General features: G+C 47.7%; 1 protein-coding gene across 1 annotated transcript in view; it reads left to right on the forward strand.

Moving 5' to 3' along the window:
* Positions 1 to 24,585, forward strand: part of ADAMTS10 (ADAM metallopeptidase with thrombospondin type 1 motif 10) — a 57,387-nt gene that overhangs the window by 1,051 nt on the left and 31,751 nt on the right. Inside the window, exons 2-8 of the mRNA XM_058040671.1 lie at positions 2,103 to 2,458; positions 8,936 to 9,095; positions 12,134 to 12,351; positions 15,787 to 15,870; positions 16,887 to 17,032; positions 21,212 to 21,255; positions 23,157 to 23,262. Coding sequence (XP_057896654.1) covers positions 2,103 to 2,458; positions 8,936 to 9,095; positions 12,134 to 12,351; positions 15,787 to 15,870; positions 16,887 to 17,032; positions 21,212 to 21,255; positions 23,157 to 23,262 — 1,114 coding nt within the window. The remainder of the gene's footprint in view (positions 1 to 2,102; positions 2,459 to 8,935; positions 9,096 to 12,133; positions 12,352 to 15,786; positions 15,871 to 16,886; positions 17,033 to 21,211; positions 21,256 to 23,156; positions 23,263 to 24,585) is intronic.

Raw genomic sequence — 24,585 nt, forward strand, 5'->3', positions numbered from 1 at the left:
AATGCTTTTCAGGTCAGGATCAGAGCCTCCAGCCCTGAGTCCCAGGTGCTTTGTAGCCACAGTGAGCACAAACCACCCTATGATTCACTCTTTTCCAAGCCCACGTGGACTGCAAAGAGGCAAAAAGGAAAACAAAACACTTCCGACAGCAAATTTTTCCAAGCCTGAAGTCATTTCTGAGTGCAAAAAGTCACCCTTGTTTGCCCAGCCCCATCACAGGGAGGTGCTGGGATGGAGGAAAAGCTGGAGCATGGGAAGTTAAAGCCCTAATAGTTAATTCTGGCCAGAGGTGCCAGGAGTGTTTATGATTGGGAAGAATGGGAGCTCAGCCCTACTCCCAGAAAGTGGAAGGGCTGTCCCATTCCTGGTGGCCAAGGAAACCACTGTGTCAGGCTCCCACACTGGAAAACAGAGGAAAATGAAACTTTCCAGTGCTGCCCTGAGGTGAGAGTGCAGTTTGGAGCTGGCTGAGTTTCTGATGGCTGGGAAGGCTCTGAAGGTGAGGGCTGGCAAAATTCAAAATTCAGCCACCCTGGAGCAGCCAGGCTCCTCCTGCCTGCTTAGGAAACATCAACAAGTGGGATGCAGAAAGTACAGGAAGATTTTTCCAGAAGGAACAGAGGGAAAATCTTCTCCCACGAGGGCTCAGGAGGCTCAAACGCTCCAGGCATGAGGAGTTCAGGAGGACACTCAGTGAGGAGAAGCTGTCATGGTCCAGCACATGAATATTTCCCTTTTCAGCCCAAGCCTCCGGGGCTGAGGGCTGTCAGACAAAGCCAGATTGTCAGCTCCTTTGCTTCTTTTCTGCCTCTGTCAGGGTCAGGATTGAAAGCACTCAAGACAGTATTTCTTGTTCTGACTGAGATGTTTTTAGTTCTTATCTATGTCACAGTCTCACAAACTCTGAGTTTTACAGGACTTCACTCTAACAAACTAAAAATGGAGCTCCATCTCTCTCTCTACAGGGCCTTTTAAGGATAAACTGTCCAATTAAGAAATGACACCTAAATTATTTTTAATTTTAACCCAATAACCAACTACCCGTGGCCCACAATGTGGACTTTTTTATCCAATTACACAATTATCCATTACCTGCAGAGGAAAAAGATGCATTCCAAAAACTGCTGTCCCAAGGTTCTGCAGACTGCAGTATTTGGGGAATTTCCCAGGATCCTGCAGGCTGGGAAGAGCCTTGGGATCCCAATTTTTGGAATGCTGTGGCAGGACCATGACCCTCCACCTGCACTGCACTCGGACTGGCATTGCTAGTTGTCCAACTCCCTTTTCAGGTTGAGTCTTGGTTTTGAAAGCCAGGTTTCTGCTCAGGAAGGCAGGAGCCTCCCCTGAAATGGCAAGTGTAAACCCCCTCCCTCCAAATTGCTATACATTTTAAATTTAGGAGCTCTGAGGCAAAAATATGGGAGCAAGAATAACAGTTTTTTATTAGGGAAGAAAATAAAAAGATAAACAATGCAGTAAACTAAACTAACACTGACAGAGTCAGAACATTACCTGACACCCTGTGGGTCAGGCTATTGGCAGCAGTCCCATTGGAATTGTGGCTGCAGCCCTCCTGCAGTGTCAGGGGTGGTTCTGCTGGACCAGGGGGGTTCTGTAGAGAAGGGTGCAGTCTTCCTCTGAAGATCCAGTGGAAGAAGAGGCAGCTGCTGTTCCTCTGGGGAATCCAGTGGAGAAGCTGTGCTGGTGTTCCAGAATCTCCAGATTATATCCAGGCAGGAATGCTTGGCTCCTCCCCCTGGGCTCACATCTCCCAATGGGATGCTGTAGTTCTTATCAGCCATGCAGGGACATTCAATAGCTGTTATCAGCAGATGTCTACCCAGAGGGAGAAGTGGAAGAGATAAGGAAAACTGCCTACTTGACAAAACAGAACTGCCATACAGATGGCAAATAGAACAAAATTTGCTTGACAATCCAGGACACCCAGGATCCTGCAGGCTGGGCAGGGCCTTGGGATCCCAATTTTCGGAATGCCGTGGCAGGACCATGACCCTCCCACTGCCATGCACTCAGGCTGGCATTGCTGGGCGTCCAACTCCCTTTGCAGGCTGCATTTCCTATACCTGTCCTTCCCTCCCCAGAGGAATTCCTCTCCAGCTTGGATCACTATGAGATCGCCTTCCCCATCCAAGTGGACCAGAACGGCGATTTCCTCACCTTCGACATGCGCCGCCAGCTGAAGCCGCGGCCGCGGCGCTCGCTGCCCTACGAGCCCTCGGAGCAGCAGGTCTTCTACAAAGTCTCTGCCCACCACACCCAGTTCTTGCTCAACCTCACCCTGCACTCCAACCTGCTGGCCGAGCACTTCACCGTGGAGTACTGGAAGCGGGATGGCATGGACTGGCAGCATGACTTCCACGAGGACTGCCACTACGCCGGGCACCTGCAGGACCAGTACCTCAGCTCCAAGGTGGCCATCAGCAACTGCAACGGGCTGGTGAGTCTGCCTTGTCTTGGCTTGATGGGGGCAGTGCCAGCTGCTTTGGTCCTCCAGCAGGTGGATCCATGTGATGGGAAAAGCTTGGGGTTGGTGGCAAGCTTTATATTTAATATATTTTTTTTAACCCCACTTATTTCTATATTTCTATATTTCTATATTTCTATATTTCTATATTTCTATATTTCTATATCTCTATATCTCTATATTTCTATATTTCTATATTTCTATATTTCTATATCTCTATATTTCTAATTATATTATATTATATTATATATTATATATTATATATTATATATTATATATTATATATTATATATTATATATTATATATTATATATTATATATTATATATTATATATTATATATTATATATTATATATTATATATTATATATTATATATATTTATTTTATATATCTATTTATATATACATAATACTTGTATTTTTACATAAATTGTATATTATATATAATATATTTTATATATTATATATAATATACAAATTTTATATTATATATTTATTATATATAATATATTATATTATGCTATATTTATGTATTTATCATATATTATATTATATTTTATTTTATATGTATATATTTGATATTATTTTTATATATTATAGATACTATTTTATGTTTAAAATATTATATATAATATTTTATATGAAGAAAGTATACAAAACATATTTATAAACTTTATACGCAGTATAATATTAATATGTTGATATAAATATATTATTTTGTATAATTTTATATTAATACAATATATTATATAAAATATATATTATATCTATAAAATACGTATAAATTTTTTATAATATAGATATTATATTTTTATATACATACTTATCTTATATTTATTATATTTTATATTTTTATTCCACACTGTCATTATGATCAGCAGAGATGCAGATATCCCTCAGACATCCATAGGGGTTCCTGATCTCTGCTGATCTCTGTGTCACTTCCAGTCCACTTTCTGGGCATTTTCCCATTGATTTTGGTTGGAATGGGATAATCCTGACTCTCTGAGGATACCCAGACCTCGCCAGGTTTTTCCAACAACAACAGCAAAGAATATTTTTCTGTGCTGGTGAAGAAGTGAGGGAGGGCAGGGATTTCACAGGGCCACAAGTGCATCCAGATCCTTCCAGTTGCACATGCACTCCTGGGGATCCCAGGTGCTTCTGTCTGTGTTTCAGGAGATACAAAATGCTAATTCTGAGGGAAAAAAAACCCTGAAATAATCGGTTTTTCAATATGAAAAATGAAACATCAAGAAGGGAGCAAGGTGGCATTTCCTCAAAACCAGCAAGGCTGCAGGAAGAAGGGTGGGAATGGTTGATTTTCCAAGCCCTGATAGCTCAAATTGAACATCCCAGTCCTAAATATCAGCAAGGAATCTTAGTGGTGGACATCAGTGCAAGAACAGCTGAGCTCTGGACTAGATTGCTCAGAGAGAGAGAGATCTTGGAAGATCTTTAGGAACAGGCCAGACAAAAGCCTCTCAAAAACCCTTCAGGTATGATTCATTAGCTCTCCCAGCCCTGGGAATAGACTGAGGGCTTCCATCCCTATTTTTCTGTGATTTTCTGATTTTTCTGGCTTGCACAGCACATTCCCTGAGCTGCCAGATGGAGGGATGGAGCAAACATACCCTGTGAGTGAATCCCAAGGCTGATGGCTCCCTTGGAGGGGTAGAAAAAGCCTCTCAGGGCCAGGTTCATATTTCTGCTCCAGCCTCACCTCCTGGAAGCATTCAAAGAGCTTCCAAAGGGGAATGAATTCCCACTTGATTTATTGCTGGGTGACTCTGCCAGAACAGTACTGTGGGTTATTAACAGAAAATGAGAATCTGACTCATTTTATATCACAGAGTCTGAAGATTCCAGCTCACAGCCAACAACTCCGAGCTGCACAAACCCCTGAGCTGCACAAACTCCTGAGCTGCACAAACTTCCAGAGCCCTTTGTTTGGACATGGGAGCTCTGCTCCAGTCCCAGGGAATTTCGTGGTGCTCACAAAGGCTGGACTGGCCCTGCAGCCCTTGGAACTGGGAGAATTCCATCCCCAGGCCGTGTTTAGCTCTGGAGAGGCACCAAGGGCTGTCTGGAGGAGAATGCAGCCAGGCACAGAGAGGGACAGAGGGTCATCCAACAATCTCTCCTCTGCCTGAACTCTGTCCTTCTGCCCTCCGGAGGGATGGACACAGAGAGGATGGGGGAGGAAGGCTTTGGGGTCACTGAGGACAGTGGGGTTGGGGATTGGAGCAAGAGGAGTCTGGAATGTTTTTAGCTGGATTTGGGCAAGAGGAGTCTGGAATGTTTTTCGCTAGAGGTAGAGGTTTTTAGGAAGAGAGGAATGTTTTTAGCTAGGTCTGGAATGTTTTTAGCTAGAGAGGGGGCTGGATTTGCCATGAGAGATGTTTTGCAGTGCTCTGGGTGACCAGGAGCTGCTGATCCACTCGTGGCATCCCCCATCCCCAGCAGGTTCTGCTCCAGGCGGGCATCACCCATCCTGGAAGGGACAGGAGAGGGCCTCAGGTGCAGGTTCCTGCGGAGGGGGCACTGCACTGCCCCACCTTTGCTGCATGGGCACCTAGGCGCTGTGGTGGTGACTGGGCACAAACTGGGACCTGAGCTGGTTATGGGGTGAGCTGAGCACAAGGAGGAGGGAAAGGATGACTGTGAACACAGTAATGAGCTTCAGCCATCCTCCTGCTCTCCAACTCCCGCATCCTCAGGAACTCCCATGCCTGCAAGGTTTGGTTTTGAACCACTTTGTGTCAGAGGAACAGCCAAAAGGCCAAATCTTCATCAGACAATCCCAGAATGGTTTGGGTTGGGATGGACCTTAAAATTCATCTCATTCCACCCCCTGCCATGGGCAGGGACATGTCCCACAGTCCCAGGGTGCTCCAAGCTCTGTCCAGCCTGGCCTTGGACACTCCCAGGGATCCAGGGTCAGCTTTCCTGGGGAGCCTCCTGAGCCCAGCATGAACAGGAGTGCCTGGAGGCACCCAGGCACCACATTCCTTAGAGAAACTCAGTGCCAGGAGCTGGGATGGAGCTGGTGTTGGGCTCCCAGAAACTTCTGGTGTTGCTCAGACCTTTCAGGTCAAGGGAATGTTGCTGTGAGCGTGGAGAGGAGGGACCCTGCAAGTATCTGGTGGGTTTGGTGATGACCCCACGGGGATCTGCTCCTCCTGGCTGTCACTGCCTCGCAGGACAGGTGAGGAGGAGGGTGGACCTAGATGGGGGGGATGGACTCGGATTGGGAGGAACCGATCCAGATGGGGAGAAACAGATCCAAATGGGGAGGATGGACCCAGGTGAGGAGGATGGATGCAGACGAGGAGGATGGGTCCAGATGAGGAAGATGGACCCAGATGGGGAGGAACAGATCCACATGGGGAGGATGGACCCAGATGGGGACGATGGACACAGATGAGGAGGGATAGACCCACATGAGGAGGAACAGACCCAGATGAGGAGGATGGACCCAGGTGAGGAGGATAGACCCAGATGGAGAGGAACAGACCCAGATGAGGAGTCCATTCCTCCTCATTCCTCCAGATAAGGAGGAATGGACCCAGATGACCCCTCAGTCGCACAGCTCTGGCCCCAGGCCATGGCTGTGCCTCTGCCAAGTGTGGTATGAGCTGACAGTGCAAACCCTCCTTGCTCTGCAGCTGACCTGTGTGAATCACACACAGGATATCCACTGCAGCTCCCCCACAAACCACAGAGCTCCCTCAGGACCTCTCACCACCCCCTTCACCAGCCCTGTGTCACGTCCATGTCCAGCCCTCACAGCTCAGTCCTTGGAGTCAGCACTGGGACAATTCCCAGGCTCCTGTGCCATCCAAGCCTTGCTGTTGGAAGGTGAGACGGAGTAGAAATTCTCTAAAGTAGAAATCCATTTTGTTTTAGGTGAAATGTACATCTTTGAGTTGAGTGTGTAGTTAGAAAACATAGCTATGTAGCCTGACTGCAAAAGCTCAGAGAAACTGCTTCAGTGAAGGACAGAAATAAGGGGGGGGAGACAGAGAGTGATAGAGAGAGACAGAGAAACTAGAGGTAGAGGTTTTTAGGAGGAGAGGAATAGTTTTAGCTGGGTCTGGAATGTTTTTAGCTAGAGGTTTTTAGGTTGACCTGCTGTCAACCTGACCTAACCTAGGAATTCTTTCTGGTAAAGAAGAAATAGCAGCAAATGTTACTCGAAATTCGTAAAAATGAATGTGTCTGAACCTATTGTGAAATTTTATGCATATGTATTTGAGAGGGGGATAAAAAGGGATCTGAAGTTCACAGAGGTACGCATGTCTTTTAAGGAAAGTAATCTCCACATGCATCTGGCACTGTAATAAACATACCAGCTTTACAACTTTCACAAAGTTGTGGAGTTTTTTGTTATCTCTGCAAAACAAAGGTGCCAGGCAGGCGTGGAGCCTCGGCAGAGCTGGAGTGAGAGCATCCCTTTAGCATTGGGATGGATTTGGGGCAAGACTCGCTCTGCCCCCGGGCTGGGGATGACCTCCTTCCCCCATCCCACACCACAAAGCTTTTCCAGCTGGCTCTGCCGGGCTCCCCTGGCCTCGGGAACCTCACAGTGCCTCGCTTGTGCTTGGAAAGGTGGAGCTGAGCCAAGAGCAGCAGAGCCTGGGGCAGGAGGAAATCCCCCGGCACTCGGGAATGCTCACACAGTGAGGCATTGAGCTCGGCCAGGGAGGGGACAGGGACAGCCCTGGCAGGGACAAAGTCCAGAGAGGGGAAAGGGACAGCCCCAGCAGGGAGTGACAGTGCCCAGAGAGGGGACAGGGTCAGCCCTGGCAGGGAGTGACGTGTGACTGCATTCACAGGGGTCTGAGGATGAGGGAAGAGATGAGGATCTGACTCCATGTTTCAGAAGGCTTGATTTATCATTTTATGATATATATTACATTAAAACTGTACTAAAAGAATAGAAGAAAGGATTTCATCAGAAGGCTGGCTAAGAATAGAATAAGAAAGAATAACAAAAGTTTGTGGCTCGGACTCTCTGCCTGAGCCAGCTAAGCTGTGATTAGCAATTAATTAGAAACAACTAACATAAGTCAAAGATCCACCTGTTGCATTCCACAGATTTATGAAAAATCCTTTTCTTTGGATTTTTCCTCCTGAGGAGCTGTGAGGCCTCAGGGAAAAAAATGTAAACAATGATTATCTGCTGCTGTGGAATGCAACAGGTGGATCTTTGATTGTCCCATGTTGGATGTTTGCAATTAATGGCCAATCACAGTCAGCTTTGTTATCAATCTTTGCTATTCTATTCTTAGCTAGCCTTCTGATGAAATCCTTTCTTCTATTCTTTTAGTACAGTTTTAATGTAATATATATCATAAAATAATAAATCAAGCCTTCTGAAGCACGGAGTCAGATCCTCGTCTCTTCCCTCATCCAAGAACCCCTGTGAACACGATCACACCAGAGATGGGGTTTGGCTCTGCTGGTGGCCTCTGCTTAATCAGCCTTCAGATTTTAAATATTTGGGGTGTTTCCCAAAACCTCTGGGGATTTACCCCTCTCTGCAGCTCCAATTCCCAGCTGCTGGGGATGGTCCTGAGCTGCTTTTTGGCTGTTTTGGGAAGGCCAAGCTCAGAGCTGAGTGCTGCTGTGCTTGAAGGGCTTTTTGGGATCCCACAGGGATCCCACTGAGACCGAGTGGGTGGAATAGGAAACAACTCATTCATAACTCAGCAAGGCAATGCTGTGATTTCCAGAGGACTTTAGTGAACACAGATGTCCCAAGGCATCCACCACCATCTGGATGGGTTTTCCTCTGCTCTGTAGCTTCCTGTAGTTCAGTGTTTGTGCAGGATTCCTCCTCAGATTTTGTCAGTCCCCAGAAATTTGGGGTTAATCTGCAAAAACCTCACCTTGAGAAGCCACCAGGTTCTCTGTGCACCTCTGGTATTGCCTCCCCTCTTGCTGTAGTTGAGACAGAGACAATACAAAGCAACACTGCATTTTCAGAAGGCTTCAAACATGTTTTTGTTATAGCATGCATGCTTTTTATTCATTTTTACAAAGCTCATATGAGGTTAATCAGCAAAAACCTCACCGTGAGAAGCCACCAGGTTCTCTGTGCACCTCTGGTATTGCCTCCTATCTTGCCATAATTGAGACAGAGACAATACAAAGCTACACTGCATTTTCAGAGGGCTTCAAACCTGTTTTTATTATAACTTTTCATACATTTTTACAAAGCTCTTAAGTTTACACTTTACTCATTGGTAATGAGATACAGACAAAGTGTTTATTGGAATAGTTGCAGGTTTTTCGTATTTATCCTTCTTTCTTTCTTGGTTTTTATGTCAACAACCTTGGCAGAAAATTCTTTCAGGGGTAAACATGGATTCTCTTCTCAAACTTCTCTCTGGCTCCCAGAAATGACTCTAAAACCTCTTGCACCCCCTCTGTTCCCTCCTGCAGCACGGGGTGATCGTGGCAGATGAGGAGGAATATTTCATCGAGCCCCTGAGCCCTGGAGCCAACGTCAGCATGGGGGGAGAGGGCAAGGGCAGCCCCCACGTGGTGTACAAGCGCTCGTCCCTGCAGTACCCTCACATGGATGCAGCCTGTGGAGTGATGGGTAGGTGCCCCCATCATCTCCTCCTCAAATCCAGCCCAAAACCCACTGGGGAAATCCTGGCAAAGAACCAAATTTTTCTCCTAAATTTGAGATTTTCTTGGGTTTGTTTTTACCCTTTTCTGGTGGTCTGGGCTTTGGGAAGATCCTGTCCTCTCCTCGCAGCAGGGCTTGAAAATTTGTAAATAGAGCATGGAATGGGAGAGGAAAAAAACCAAACCTCTTGTTTTTCTTCAGAAGAATCCTCCCAGATTTGGCCAATTTGCAGAGGATTGAGAAATCACAGCTCACGTGTGCTCAGCACAGCCTTGGCTTTGGGGTTTTTGTCCATGTTGGGATAACTCTGCTGCTGATGTGGAAAAGACCCTTGGAGGTGGGGGGATGTGGGGCCTGGCCCATCAGAGGGGACTCTGGGGGATGTTTGGGGACAATGGTGACAGCACATGTCTTGGTTTGGAAAGACAAGAGTCTGCTAAGGAAGGCAGGAGCCTCTCCTGAAATGGAGAATGTAAACCCTCCCCACCCCTCCAAATTGCTGTAAATTTTAAATCAAGGGGCTCTCAGGCAAAAATATGGGAGCAGGAAATAACAGTTCTTTAATAGAGAAAGGGGAGGGGAAAAGGATAAAATCAACAACACAGTAACCAAAACAACACTGACAAAGTCAGAACCCAACCTGACACCCTGTGGGTCAGGGTGCTGGCAGCAGTCCCATTGGAATTGTGGCTCAGCCCTCCTGCAGTGTCAGGGGTGGTTTTGCTGGAGCAAAGGGTTTTTTTAGAGAAGGATGTTTCTGTAGTAAAGGATGTATTCTTCCTCTGAAGATCCAGTGGAAGAGGCAGCTGCTGTTCCTCTGGGGAATCCAGTGCAGAAGCCGTGCTAGTGTTCCAGAATCTCCAGATTATATCCAGGCAGGAATGCTTGGCTCCTCCCCCTGGGCTCACATGTCCCAGTGGGATGCTGTAGTTCTTATCAGCCATGCAGTGACATTCAATGGCTGTTATCAGCAGATGTCCCCTCCCAAAGGAGGAGTGAATGTGGTCACTCAAAGAGAGAGATAAAGCAAACTGCCCACTTGATAATCTGCCATACAGATGGTAATAGAAAACAACTTGCATTGCAATCTTCAACAGAACATCAGCCCCATTTCTGCACCTACAGGGCTTTGACCTCCAAAAGGACCCACAAATACCAGCTCTGGCCTCTCCCCATGAGACCTCCTGGTCCTTGCCCTTCCCACCAGTCTGTCCCAGAGTCTGGCTGGAATCCTGTGCGAGCAGGCAGAGTTTCACCATCTCCCCAAAATGCTGCAGGATGCTCCTCCCTCAGTTCAGAGAGGCTCTGTAGGGCTGAGGGGAGCTGCCATCCCTACCTTTTCATGGATCAGTTTGTGGGAGCAGAGCAGAGCTGGCCCTGATTGCTCCTGGCTTCTCTCCAGGCTCAGAGCAAGGTTTTGGGGTCAAAAATCCTGCCAGGGACTGGGAGTGACTGGGGGGGACTGGGAGGGACTGACACCCTGTTTGGGTGTCCCTTCAGGGTGTCCATCCCTCACTGCCCCAGCAATGACACTTGGCCAGATGAGGAGGCACTGTCACCTTTTCTGAGTGTCCCCAGAGCCACCAGCACAAGGGTGTCCATCCCCAGCAATGACATTTGGCCAGATGAGGAGGCACTGTCACCTCCTCTGAGTGTCCCCAGAGCCACCAGCACCTCTGGAGCTACCCTGTGCTTCCCTGGCCCTGCCCATCCATCACCCAAAGCCCTGCTGGATGCAGACTCCCCTCCTGCTGACTCCTTGCCACATTCCCCAGCTTCCAGAAATAATTCAGCCCTCTCCTAATTGCTTCTTGGAAAGCAGAGATGTGCAGGGGGAGCCAAAGTTTAGAACAACCACAGCACAACAGCTCCAGCAAGGCCACCCTGTGGCTGGACATGTCCTGTCCTGCCCTGCCCAGCATTCCTGGGCTCTGAGCACCCCCAGGAGCTCCTCTGGATCCCTAAAGGAGCTGGAGCTGGGAGGGTTTGGGGCTGCCTGAGGTTTTGGGGCTGCCTGAGGTCTGCCCCATGACTGGATGTGATGAACCTCAGAGCAGGTTAGGAAACCTAACCTAACCTGGGAGGGTCTGGGAGCAACTGGGAGCGATTGGGACAGAGCAGCTTTGTACTGGGAGGGACTGGGAGCGATTGGGAGGGACTGGGACAGAGCGACTTTGTACTGGGAGCCGGCAGCTTCTCCCAAGGGCATCGCAACCATCCCGAGGGTATCCCAACCATCCCGAAAGCATCCCAACCATTCCAAGGACATCACAGCCATCCTGAGGTCATCCCAACCATCCTGAGGGCATCACAACCATCCCAAGGGCATCACAACCATCCCGAGGTCATTCCAACCACCGTGAGGGCATCCCAACCACCCTGAGGGCCTCACAACCATCCTGAGGGCATCCCAACCATTCCAAGGGCGTCCCAACCATCCTGAGGGCATCCCAACCATCCCAAGAGCATCCCAACCATTCCAAGGACATCACAGCCATCCTGAGGGCATCCCAACCATCCCAAGAGCATCCCAACCATCCCAAGGGCATCACAACCATCCTGAGGGCATCCCAACCATTCCAAGGGCGTCACAGCCATCCTGAGGGCATCCCAACCATCCCAAGGGCATCACAACCATCCCGAGGTCATCACAACCACCCTGAGGGCATCCCAACCACCCCGAGGGCCTCACAGCCATCCTGAGGGCATCCCAACCATTCCAAGGGCATCCCAACCATCCCAGGGGCATCCCAACCATCCCAGGGGCATTCCAACCATCCCGAGGTCATTCCAACCACCCTGAGGGCATCCCAACAACCCCGAGGGCCTCACAACCATCCTGAGGGCATTCCAAGGGCATCCCAACCATCCCAGGGGCATCCCAACCATCCCAAGGTCATTCCAACCATCCCGAGGGCATCACAACCATCCCAAGGGCATCACAGCCATCCTGAGGGCATCACAACTCTCCTGAGGGCCTCACAACCATCCCGTTCCCTCCCCAGATGAGAAGCCCTGGAAGGGGAGGCACTGGTGGCTCCGGACACTGAAACCCTCCCCGCTGAAGCCCTCAGGCAACCACAGCCAGCGGGGCCAGCTGCCCCTGAAGAGGTCGGTGAGCACTGAGCGCTACGTGGAGACCCTGGTGGTGGCTGACAAGATGATGGTGGGCTACCACGGCCGCAGGGACATCGAGCAGTACATCCTGGCCATCATGAATATTGTAAGTGTTACACCCACACCAGGAGCCTTGTGGGCTGGGGGAGAACTCCTGTTCATCACCCTGTCAGGAGAATTCATCCACAAGCGTCAGAGGTTTGTGTCCAAAAAGGAGACAAAACTTTTGCTTTATTAAAATAAAGGGAGAGGCCATGGGGCCTCTCAAATTTTTGGAGGATGCAGCCACCTTTTAATCCCAATTTCCCTTCTCTTTCCCAATTTCTGAAGTACTTGAGAGGTTCAGACTTCCCAGAACGCCTGATACCAAAGATTCCCCTCTAATGTATTACCCTCCTTTTTACTTTTTTTAATTCTTATGGAATTTAGGGGTTTTTCCTCATTTCTGAGGTACTTGAACGTTCAGACTTCCCAATACACCTGATACCAAAGATTCCCCTCTAATCTATAACCCTCCTTTTTAATTTTTTTAATTCTTACAGAATTTAGGGGTTTTTCCCCATTGTTTCTTTCATCTTTCAATATCCAATTTCATTTATCAGCAAACCTACAATTTGTTTGTGAAGGTAAATATCATTTGCCACTCATCAATCAGCGGAATCCTTCCTGTTGTTTCTTTTACCTCCTAGTGCTGGTTTTATCTACCAGCAGCCCCACAGTTTGTTTCTAAAGACAAATCTGTCATTCCTTTCAACCCCAAAAGCAGAAAGGGAAAAGGAGATTCTCCTGCATGAAGCAGGATGGGGAAATGGGATCTGTTCCAGGCTGGCAGTGGCTTCTCCCCTGGCTCTGAGCAAGGTGTGAAAAACGCCAATCACTTCTATTTAAAATTTTAAAAGTTTAATAGTAATAAAATTGTTATAAAAATAGTAATACAATTAGAGTAATAATCATTTGGACAAATTGAATTAGGACAATATGAGACAATAAATACAAAGAGGACGTCTGGGCACATTTTTCTGGGCAGCACGAGGCCAAAAAAGGACACAGTTAACAAAGGATTAACCCTTAAAAACAACAGCCTGTTGCATATTCACACACCTCATACATGATGCATAAATTCCATTCAAACACAGGATTCTGTCTGGTCAGTGTCAGCTTCTTCCTCTGAATCCTAACAGCCCCTTCGAGGCAGGAAGAAGTTAATTTCTTCTGATAAGAGAGCAATAAATTCTCTTTTTCTGAAAGATTCAGGTGTCCTGTGGCTGCTCTCTCACTGCAAGTCCTTTCTTTAAAAAAAAGTATCCTACATAGCATAGTTTCTATTTTAACATTTTTTTATGACCTGAAACTATATTTAACACTGTACTTAAGAGAATTAATACAGCATCACTTTCTAACACAACACATATAATATTTGAATATTTGCAAAAAGCCAATCATAAAATACATGCATTTTTCACAAAGGTTTTGGGGTCAAAAATCCTGCCAGGCTGGCAGCGGCTTCTCTCCAATTTCATAGCAAGGTTTTGGGGTCCCAAAATCCTGCCAGGCTGGCAGTGGCTTTTTCCTAGGCTCGGAGCAGGTTTTGGGGTCCAAAATCCTGCCAGGCTGCTGCTGCTGAGCAGAGGGACCCCGGTGGGACCCCGGAGCCTGCAGAGGTAAACTCTGTCCTGTCTGACCCCGGGCTGGGAGAACAAAAGCTTTTCTTAGAGCAGCATCTCTCAGCCCAAATTAGCATTGCAAACGCGGCCAGGCAAGCTGAGAACCACATGGGAAAGCAGAAGGACGGGCAGCTCTCACGCTTGGGGGCTGAGCAGAGAGAGGGGCTCAGAAATCCCCCCCCAGAGCTCTGGTTCTGGTGTGGGGCTCTGCAGGCGGCAGGGTACCAGGCTGGATGCATTAACAGCCCTGCTGGATCCTCCTGTGAGGTGAGATGGGTTTGGAAGTTATCCATCAACCCTCTGAAAGCCCCTCTGTGACCGCTCTTTGTCCCATCCTCCGCAGGATCGCTTTCCACGCTTTGCATTTCTAAAGCCCCGACGCCAGATTTTCCAAACAATCCCGGTTTCATCTGCTCCGAAACAATCCTGGGGGATGCTGTGGCCTTGCCGATCCCACCGAGGGATGCTGTGCCCTCCCCTCAGCAAAGCTCCAGCACCTGTGGGGATTTTTGAGGATTTTGGAAATGCCATGCAGTGGGGATTTTTGGGGATTTTGGAAATGCCAGCAGTGGGGGCTGCCCTGAAATAATAAACAGGGCAGCGTGACGGTGTTCACAAGGGTTTTCAGGTGAGGGAAGAGACGAGAATGTTGACTCTATGTTCAGAAGGCTTGATTTATTGTTTTATTATATATATTACATTAAAATTATACTAAAGAATAGAAGGAAAGGTTTCATCTCAGAAGGGTAGCTAAGCTAAGAATAGAAAAGGAAAGAATAATAACAAAGGCAGCTGCCTCAGACTCTCTGTCCGAGTCAGCTCTGCTGTGATTGACCATTAATTACAAACAACCACATGAGACCAATTACAGATGCACCTGTTGCATTCCACAGTAGCAGATAACCATTGTTTACATTTTCTTCCTGAAGCTTCTCAGCTTTTCAGGAGGAAAAAAATCTTTAGGAAAGGTTTTTAATGAAAAGATGACTGCGACAGGGCAGGTGACTTTTTCTCCTTTTTAATGCCTTTATTAAAAGTGACCATCTCAAGGTTGGGAGGCTCCTCCATCGTTGCTCCCAGGGTGACTCGGAGCAGGAGGAATGTGCAGCTTTGTCCACTAAAGGACAGAGCTGGGGGTCCTGTCCTCACAAGAGCAGTGAGTTTGAACACCGTGTTTTTCAACTTTTGGGTCTTCCAGTCTCCTGGTCTTGGTTTCAGATGAGGTCTTAGCTCAGGGTGAGAGGCTACAAAGGTTTTCAGCATCTTTGCAGGCTTGGTACTTTGTTTTTCACGTCCAGACATCACTCTGATCTCTTAATTCTGTGTTGGTTCGTTGTTTTTGGGGTCTCTTCGGTAAGTTTGGTGGGGTGGCTTCCCATGGCATACTGGTCTCGAGGTTATTTTGCATCCTCTCTGATCCCCGTCTCATGTCCCCTCCTCTCACCGTCCAGGGAGAAGGACAACTTAGCCCCAGGCAGGGCCTTACTGATACAAAAGGAGCAATTAACAAGAACAACCAGTGATTACAATAACAAACAGGTAGAACTTCACCTTGGCAGCAACTGGTTTAACTGGCTCTATAACACTTTTTTTCCAAAAAAAAAAATTGGCAGATTTTTTACTTATAACAGGGATTTTGGAATTGCCAACAGTGGGGGCTGCCCCACCTGGGCTGAGGGATTTTGGCTTCTCTGCTCTGGGACAGCGAGCCCTGATTGTGGTTTAGGGAATTCTGCTACTCAAGTGTCTCATTCCCATCCCTGCTTCCCAAAAATGTTGGGTTCAGACCCCCCCACAGCAGTGCCCAGTCCTTCCCAGCTCACCTGGCCACAGAGCTCATTTTTAAGACTCCTCTTTTCTTGTTTCTTGGAGGTCAGGTTGCCAAACTTTTCCAGGACTCGAGTCTGGGCAATATTGTCAATATCCTGGTCACCCGGCTGATCCTGCTCACCGAGGATCAGGTAAGCTGGGCTTTGCTGAGCCTGTCCTGTGTCTGCACTTCCCTTCAGGAGCACTGTGTCCCCCCTGGATGTCACTCCCAGGAATTCTCCCCAGTGACATCCTCCCAATGCCCCCTGAGGACTGGACTGAGCAGACCTCTGGAATCTGAATGTTTCCATGATAAGGTGACTTTAGGGAGGTTTAAGCAGCTTTAGTTCTCCTAAAGTCATATTGGAACCCTGGCTGCTGAGAATTTCAGACTTTCTGTGCTGCCAGGTACTGACCCCTAAGAGAAAACTGCATTCACCTGAGGCTGTGGAGAAGCTTCCAAAATGGAATGATAGAACTGGGATTGTGGGTGTGGAGTTTGAATAGAAGTGTGTGATATCACAGGGTGGGAAACAGAGTTGGAGGTTTTAGAACGCAGTAATATATATAAAGCAAGATGGAGGTTTTAGGGCAGAGTCTGGTCCTTCTTCTTCACCTTCTTCTTCTTCACCTTCAACTTCTTCTTTTTCACCTCCTTCTCCTTCTCCTTCTCCTTCTTCTCCATGGGTTTGGGTGGCATTGTGTAATTGGATAAAAAAGTCCCCATTGCGGACACGGGTGGTTGGTTATTGGGTTAAAAGTAAAAATAATTTAGGTATCATTTCTTAATTGGACAGTTTATCCTTAAAAGGCCTTTTAGAGAGAGAGATGGAGCTCCATTTTTGGTTTGTTAGAGTGAAGTGCTGTAGAACTCAGGATTTGTGAGACTGTGGCATAGTCTAATACACTAAATTAATAAACATCTTAGTCTAATACACTAAACTAATAAACATCTGAGTCCAAAGAAGAAATAATCATCCCATGATTTAATCCCAACCCTGGCAAAAAGTTAAGACTGACAAAGTCCCATTTTTCTTGCTTTCTTATGGCCTCCATGAGGAATTGGGGCTGTCTGCAGTGGTGTCAGTGCTCTGCTGGCACGGAATGGGCAGTGCCTTCCCCCCCAGAGCTTCCCTGGGAACACCCTCTGCCATTGCTTCCATTGCAGCCCACGCTGGAGATCAACCACCACGCCGGGAAATCCCTGGACAGCTTCTGCAAGTGGCAGAAATCCATCGTGAACAGGAACGGCAACGGGAACGCCATCCCGGAGAACGGCATCGCCAACCACGACACCGCCGTGCTCATCACCCGGTGAGCCCTGTCCCCTGGGCTGGCCCTGTCCCCTGGGGGTGGCACTGTGCCCTGGGGATGCCAGCTGTCCTGGACTCCAAGCTCCTCCAAAGCTTCCTGACTTTCAGTGGGTGCAGATTATTGCACTTCAGATTATCACCCTTCAGTTCAGTTTATCAATCTCCACCCCAGTTTGTTATCAATCTCTACCTTCACTTTTGTTATCAATCTCCACTCCAGTTTATCACCCTGTACCCCCGTTTGTTATCAATCTCCACCCCAGTTTTGTTATCAATCTCTACCTTCACTTTTGTTTTCAATCTTCACCCCAGTTCGTTGTCACTTTCCACTCTTCCCTTGGTCTTTGCTGGGATGGATGAATGGATGGATGGATGGATGGATGGATGGATGGATGGATGGATGGATGGATGGATGAATGGATGGAGATGGATGGATGGATGGATGGATGGATGGATGGATGGATGGATGGATGGATGGATGGACATGGATGGATGGATGGATGATGGATGGATGGATGAATGGATGGAGATGGATGGATGGATGGATGGATGGATGGATGGATGGATGGATGAATGGATGGAGATGGATGGATGGATGGATGGATGGATGGATGGATGGATGGATGGATGGATGGATGGATGGATGGATGGGGGATGGATGGATGGATGGATGGATGGATGGATGGATGGATGGATGGATGGGTGGATGGTCAAAAGGAGGACACAGAGGATGTCAGGGACGGTGGAAGGAATGGCAGAGCAGCTGGAAGGGACACAGGATGCTGCAGGGATGGAGGGCACAGGGAGTGCTGAGTCCCCAAGTGCTGCTGGCTGTGTCCAGGATTGTCCCTCCAGTCCCCACAAATCCCTCCTTGTCAGATGCAAAACACTCCAGGAGAGGCCAAAGGCAAATCCAACATTATTTTGTGCCTTTCCCCCTCTCCTTCAGAGAAAGAAATTCAGGAAATGAAAGTGCTGGTGAGCGGAGCCTCCAGGTGGGAGCTGCTTCCTTTATCCATGTGCTGCCCTCCTGCTCCAGCTCCAGCATGAGCCTGGAATCCCCCGCTGATGAGACCCCACAGAGGAGGGACAAAAGGGCCCCTCATCCCCAGATTTTCCCCTTCCCGAGGGGGCTGCAGCTTTTTCCTGCCCTCCCTCCCCACATTTGTGATGCAAACGCCGGCTCCGAGCTCTCCGTCCTCCCTCCAGATGTTGGAGCCAGCCCGGAGCCGCTGCTGAGCCTGGACAGCGCCCGGCGCATCCGGCCCCGGCCCCAATAAATTCCCGGTGTCCCGATAAGATCTTGCTGAGCTCGGGGCTTTTTTTCCTCCTGCAGGGACGTGTCAAAGCAGAGCCTTCGAAGGCTTTAAAGGCATTGGCCCCAAACAAAGCAACAAATGTTTTGTACTCTGCTCGGTTTCCTGCCGAGAGGAGGGGAGAGGTTCGGGCACTTCCAGGGGCCAAAGGGACCGGAGCCATCCCCGGCAATGTGTCACATTTAACCCTTCGTGTGCTGCAGCTTCTCACCGCCCACCTTCATCACTGAGGGGTCCGTGGGGCGAGCAGTGCTGGAGGGTCCTGCCTGGTGTCCCCAAACCCGCTCTGGGGTCACAATCCTCAACCTTCACCCCATGGCTGTCTCAGACTTTCTCTGGGGCCACAGTCCTCAGTCGTGCCCACCCTATGGGTGTCCCTAAACCTTCTCTGGGGTCACAATCCTCAACCCTCACCCTGTGGGTGTCCTCAAACCCGCTCTGGGGTCACGATCCTCAAACATCACCCCATGGCTGTCTCAGACCTTCTCTGGGGTCATAATCCTCAGCCCTTAACCCAGGGTGTCCGTAAACCTTCTCTGGGATCACAATCCTCAACCCTTACGCTGTGGGTGTCCTCAAATCCACTCTGGGGTCACAATCCTTAGTCCTGCCTACCCCATAGGTGTCCCCAAATCCACTCTGGGGTCACAATCCTCAAACCTCACCCCATGGATGTCCCCAAACCCACTCTGGGATCACAATCCTCAACCTTTACCCTGTAGGTGTCTCCAAACTTGCTCTGGGGTCACAATCCTCAAACCTCACACCATGGGTGCTTCAGACCTTCTCTGGGGTCACAATCCTTGGTCCTGCCCACCGTGGGTGTCCCCAAACCCACACCGGGGTCACAATCCTCAACCCTCACCCTGTGGATGTCCCCAAACCCACACTGGGGTCACAATCTTCAACCCTCACCCTGTGGATGTCCCCAAACTCTTTCTGGGGTCACAATCCTCAACCCTTAACCCGTGGGTGTCCCCAATCTTCTCTGGGGTCACAATCCTCTGTCCTGCCCACCCTGTGGATGTCTCCAAACTCTCTCTGGGGTCACAATCCTCAACCCCGACCCTGTGGATGTCCCCAATCTTCTCTGGGGCCACAATCCTCAACCCTCACCCTGTGGATGTCTCCAAACCCACACTGGGGTCACAATCCTCAACCCTCACCCTGTGGATGTCCCCAAACTCTTTCTGGGGTCACAATCCTCAACCCTTAACCCGTGGGTGTCCCCAATCTTCTCTGGGGTCACAATCCTCTGTCCTGCCCACCCTGTGGGTGTCTCCAAACTCGTACTGGAGTCACAATCCTCAACCCCGACCCTGTGGGTGTCCCCAAAGCCACGCTGGGGTCACAATCCTCAATGCCACCCCAACCTGGCTGTGGGGTGTCCCAGCCCAGCCCAGCTGCCCCCTGGTCCCCCAGCTGATCCCACCCTCCCCAGCTCTCAGCCTGGCCCCCTTCAGCCCAGATTTGCACACCCCAAATGTTGACCTTTGCAAGGAAATGAGAATATTCCCTCTCTAACCCAAACTGGTCTCATTTGGAGCTTCCACCTCTTCCTATTTTGAGGATGGTGTGTTTCCATCTGGAAGAAGTTTTTCCTCTTCTTGTTTTACCATTCCTTGTACAAACAGAAGATTCCTTCATGCAATGGCTGGAAGTCGAGGCCAGGAGCAGAGGGAAGAGTCACCTTGAATCAACCCAGATTGGATTTGTTTGGAAAATTCTCAGTAAAGAACTGAAAAAAAAATCACTTCAGCATTTTCATGAAACCACAGTGGGATTTGAAATAGAACATGTTTTCAAACTCAAATGTTTTCTTTATTTTTAGTTTGTTTTTAATCAGAATTTCATATGCCCCATCCCTGGCAGTGTCCAAGGCCAGGCTGGACAGGGCTTGGAGCACCCTGGCGTAGTGGAAGTTGTCCCTGCCGTGGCAGGGGGTGGAGTGAAATTATTTTTAAAGTCTTTTCCAACTCAGACCATGCTGGGATTCTGTGTTTCTCTGTTGGATTGATGCAATTTCCTGCAAGAGACCTGAGCTGGCAGAGCAGATGTTGGCCCTGTCCTCTCCCCTCCATGCCTGATGCCTCCCAGGAGTGCTGGGGAGCAGAGCTGGACCCACCCAAACCCAAAGAGCTGCAGGTCTGGCATAACCTTGGCATAATCTTGGACAAGGAATTACCTTGTCCCTGCTGATTTATGGAATCATTAAGGTTGAAAAAGGCCTCCAAGATCATCAAGTCCAACCTTTGACTGAATCCCCTTGCCCACTAAACCACATCCTGAAATGCCACATCTGCTGATGGTTTTAACACCTCCAGCAGTGGTGACTCCACCACTGCCCTGGGCAGCCCATTCCAATGCCTGACAATCCTTTCCATGAAGAAATTTTCCCTAAAATCTGATCTAAACCTCCCCTGGCACAGCTTGATGCTGTTTTCTCTCCTGTCCCTGTTCCCTGGAGCACAGCCCAAACCCCCCGGCTGTTCCCTCCTGTCAGGAGCTGTGCAGAGCCACAAGGTCCCCCCTGAGCCTGCTTTGCTCCAGGCTGAGCCCCTTCCCAGCTCCCTCAGCCTCTCCTGGTGCTCCAGACCCTTCCCCAGCTCTGTTCCCTTCCCTGCTCAGGTTCTACCACCACATTTCATTAAAACCAAACCTCTGACCTTGCTCAGCTCTGCCATTAAAACCCTCAGTGAATCTCAGCCTGGGTAAAGTGAGTGCTGTCCTACATGTCACCATTGGTATTTCCATCCCAGAATATTTCACGGGCTGGTTTGGAGTGGTTTGGATGTGAACACATGGGCAAAAGGACAACCCCCAAAATCAGAAATGTCCTTAATGCCACCTTCTCTCCTTCACAGGTACGACATTTGCATCTACAAGAACAAGCCCTGTGGCACCCTGGGTGAGTGGAAATCTGACACCCCCTCAGCAGCCCCCAGCAGCACACAGAACTTTGGGGATGTGATGAGGATGGGCTGTGCCACCCCTCTTCCAGCTGTGCCACTCCTTTTCCGGCTGTTCCATTCCCTTTCCAGCTGTGCTATCCCCATCCCACCTGTGTCATTCCCTTTCCAGCTGTTCCATTCCCCTTTACAGCTGTGCCATCCCTTTCCAGGTGTTCCATTCCCCTTTCCCAACTGTTCCATTCCCCTCCCAGCTCTCCATTCCCTTTCCAGCTGTTCCACCCCCATCCCACCTGTTCCATCCATTCCCACCTGTGCCATCCCCATCCCAGCTGTTCCATTCCCTTTCCAGCTGTCCCATCCCCATCCCAGCTGTGCCAGCCCCTTTCCCAACTGTTCCATTCCTTTTCCCAGCTGTGACTCCCTTTCCCACATTTTCCATCCATTCCCACCTGTGCCATTCCCTTTCCAGCTCTTCCATCCATTCCCACCTGTGCCATCCCCATCCCACCTGTGCCATCCCTTTTCCCCCTGTGCCATCCTTTCCCACCTGTGCCATCCCTTCCCAGTGAAGTTGTAGCTCCTGTCCCAGCACCAGTCCAGTTCTTTCCAGCCTCCTGTCCCTTCTGTGAGCACTAATCCAGCAGCCCTGAGCTCAGATGAGCCCTGGAACTCCTCCAGCTCCAGCTCCAGCCTGCTGATTAAGAACCACTCACATTTTTAGGGCTTGTCCATGGCCTGCTGGTGTTCCTGGCTAAGCAGAGAGAAATCTGACAGTTTTGTGATAACTGCAAAGGGAGTTTTTATTGTCACAGCCCTGTCTGGCTGCAGCTCCTCCTTTGTCTTTTCCTGGTCTAGACTGGGCAGGCAGGGAGGGATTTCTGCTCTTCATCACTGTGGGGAGAGCTGGTGGATCTCTGAGTGCTGGGATGGCTCAAATCATTCCCCTAGCACAGCCAGGCCCTTCCCTGGACTGGGGCAGGGGCACAGCTTGTGCAGAGGGAATTTGCTGTCACAATTCAGAGAGAATTTCAGCATCACCCAGTCCTCCAAATGAGCCATGCTGGATTCCTGGTGGGTGCCACGCAGAACCAAGTTTGGATCCTGGCTTGCTCAGCTCTCCCTGGCCAGATTCAAATGCCCCAGAGCTGGTGCAGCCCATCTGAGATTCCCTCACCAGGTTTGTGCCAAGGACTGCTCCCCTTTGCACTACTTGGGCACAAAATTCAGAGGATTTTTGGCATTTCTGAGCCTGTCACTCTTAATTCACCATCAGTGCTGAGTGACCATGTCCTGTAAGAGCCATGAGTTCATCCCAAAGCCCAGTGCAATGGTGAGAAGGAACCGCTTAAAGTAGAAACAGGTGATCCCTCAGCTGGGAAATAATGTTCATTTACTCCAATGGTTTCTGAAAGCTGAACATTGCCTTATTAAGATATACTATATTACACTAATACTATACTAAATTACATACTGAAGAGATGTACACTAATTCTATACTAAATTACGTACTAAAGAGATACTATACTGAAGAATACTAAAGAAAAACCTGTGACTGTCTCCAGACAGTGGATCCAATTGGTCAAGGAATAAAACAACCTTCACCAGAGTCCAATTAACAAATCACTCTGGGTGAAAAATCTCCATAACACATTCCACATGTGCCAAACAACAGGCGCAGCAAGTAGAGATAAGAATTGTTTTCTCTTCTTTCTCTGAGCCCCTCACTGCCTTCCTGAGGGAAAATCCTCGGGGAAGTTGCGCCTGCTGCAGTGAAGAGGCTGCAGCCACAGATGCTCAGTGCTACAGAGCAACAAGCACATCAGGCAGCCGCAAACACTCCCAGGTCCCCTCAGCCACCCCGAGGTGGCCCTGTGTGACAGCTCTGTCCCCTCCCCAGGCCTGGCCCCCGTGGGAGGGATGTGTGAGCGGGAGAGGAGCTGCAGCATCAACGAGGACATCGGGCTGGCCACGGCCTTCACCATCGCCCATGAGATTGGCCACACGTGAGTGCAGCTCCTGCTGCTCTGGCCCTGCCACCAGGGGCTTGTTACAGATACATATGATCTATAATCTATTATAGATTATTTTATATATATATATATATATGCAATATTATATATCCCTCACTATATAATATATTATGTAATTATTAATTATTACATATTATAGAATATATAACTTTATATAATATATTATATATATATATTATATAATATATATTATATTATAATATATTATATGTATAATATAATACAATGATATATAATTATAATATATATTATACCATTATATACAATGGTATAATATATATTATAATTATATATCATTGTATTATATTATACATATAAAATATTATATTGTATTATACTATATATTATTATATAATGTTATATTATTATAGTATACATAATATGTAATACATAATATTATATAATATATCCGATATAATATATTATATCATTATTAATAATTGTATATTATAGAATATATAATTTTATATGTTTTATATACTATATTATATAAATATACTATATATATTATTATATTATATATAATAATTATGTATTTATATAAATATTATATTATCTTATATTATATTTTAATATAATATATAATATAATATATATAATACATATTATATAATATATCCAATATTATATAATATATTATATTGTTATTAATAATTGTATATTATATAATATATCCAATATTATGTAATGTATTATTATTATATAATATTGGCTTTTCGCAAATGTTAAAGTGGATTCTATACATGTGGTTTTAAATTAACTTTGTTATAAAGATATTGTTTTATTTCTGTTGTTAATTAAGCTCAGTGAAATAGCTGATATAAATGTGCTTCTGTTAAAATGCCTGCTTGGTTGGGATAACATCCAATAAAAATATAACAAGGACACCTGTGCAGATCTGCCAACCATCAGCACTCATTGACTGAAGGCAGTGAGGAACAAAAACTGGAGGTGATAAAAAAAGGACTAAAACCACACCCAAGGAATACACCCGCTCTAAAATGTTGGATCCCGGGAGGAGCCATGCTAAACAGTTCTTGGAACATGTAAACTCATTTGGGGAAAAGTTTACTTTGCATAAGGGTCTATAATATGCAAAGGGTGGATGTAATGGATAAGGTATTTAAGGGGTATCCGTGAGGATAACGGGGTGCTCTTGGCTGACTAATAACCTTTATAATAACTCAAGTAATAACCTTTGCTTTATGGTCATTGTCTGCTATGGTCCTTTATTAAACTTTTTAAATTCGCACAGGACAGTGAAGGTGCTTTTCACAGTCTGAAAACCTTCCCTGT

Source organism: Melospiza georgiana, chromosome 26 (assembly GCF_028018845.1).
Source record: "Melospiza georgiana isolate bMelGeo1 chromosome 26, bMelGeo1.pri, whole genome shotgun sequence".
In the NCBI taxonomy this organism is placed as follows: domain Eukaryota; kingdom Metazoa; phylum Chordata; class Aves; order Passeriformes; family Passerellidae; genus Melospiza; species Melospiza georgiana.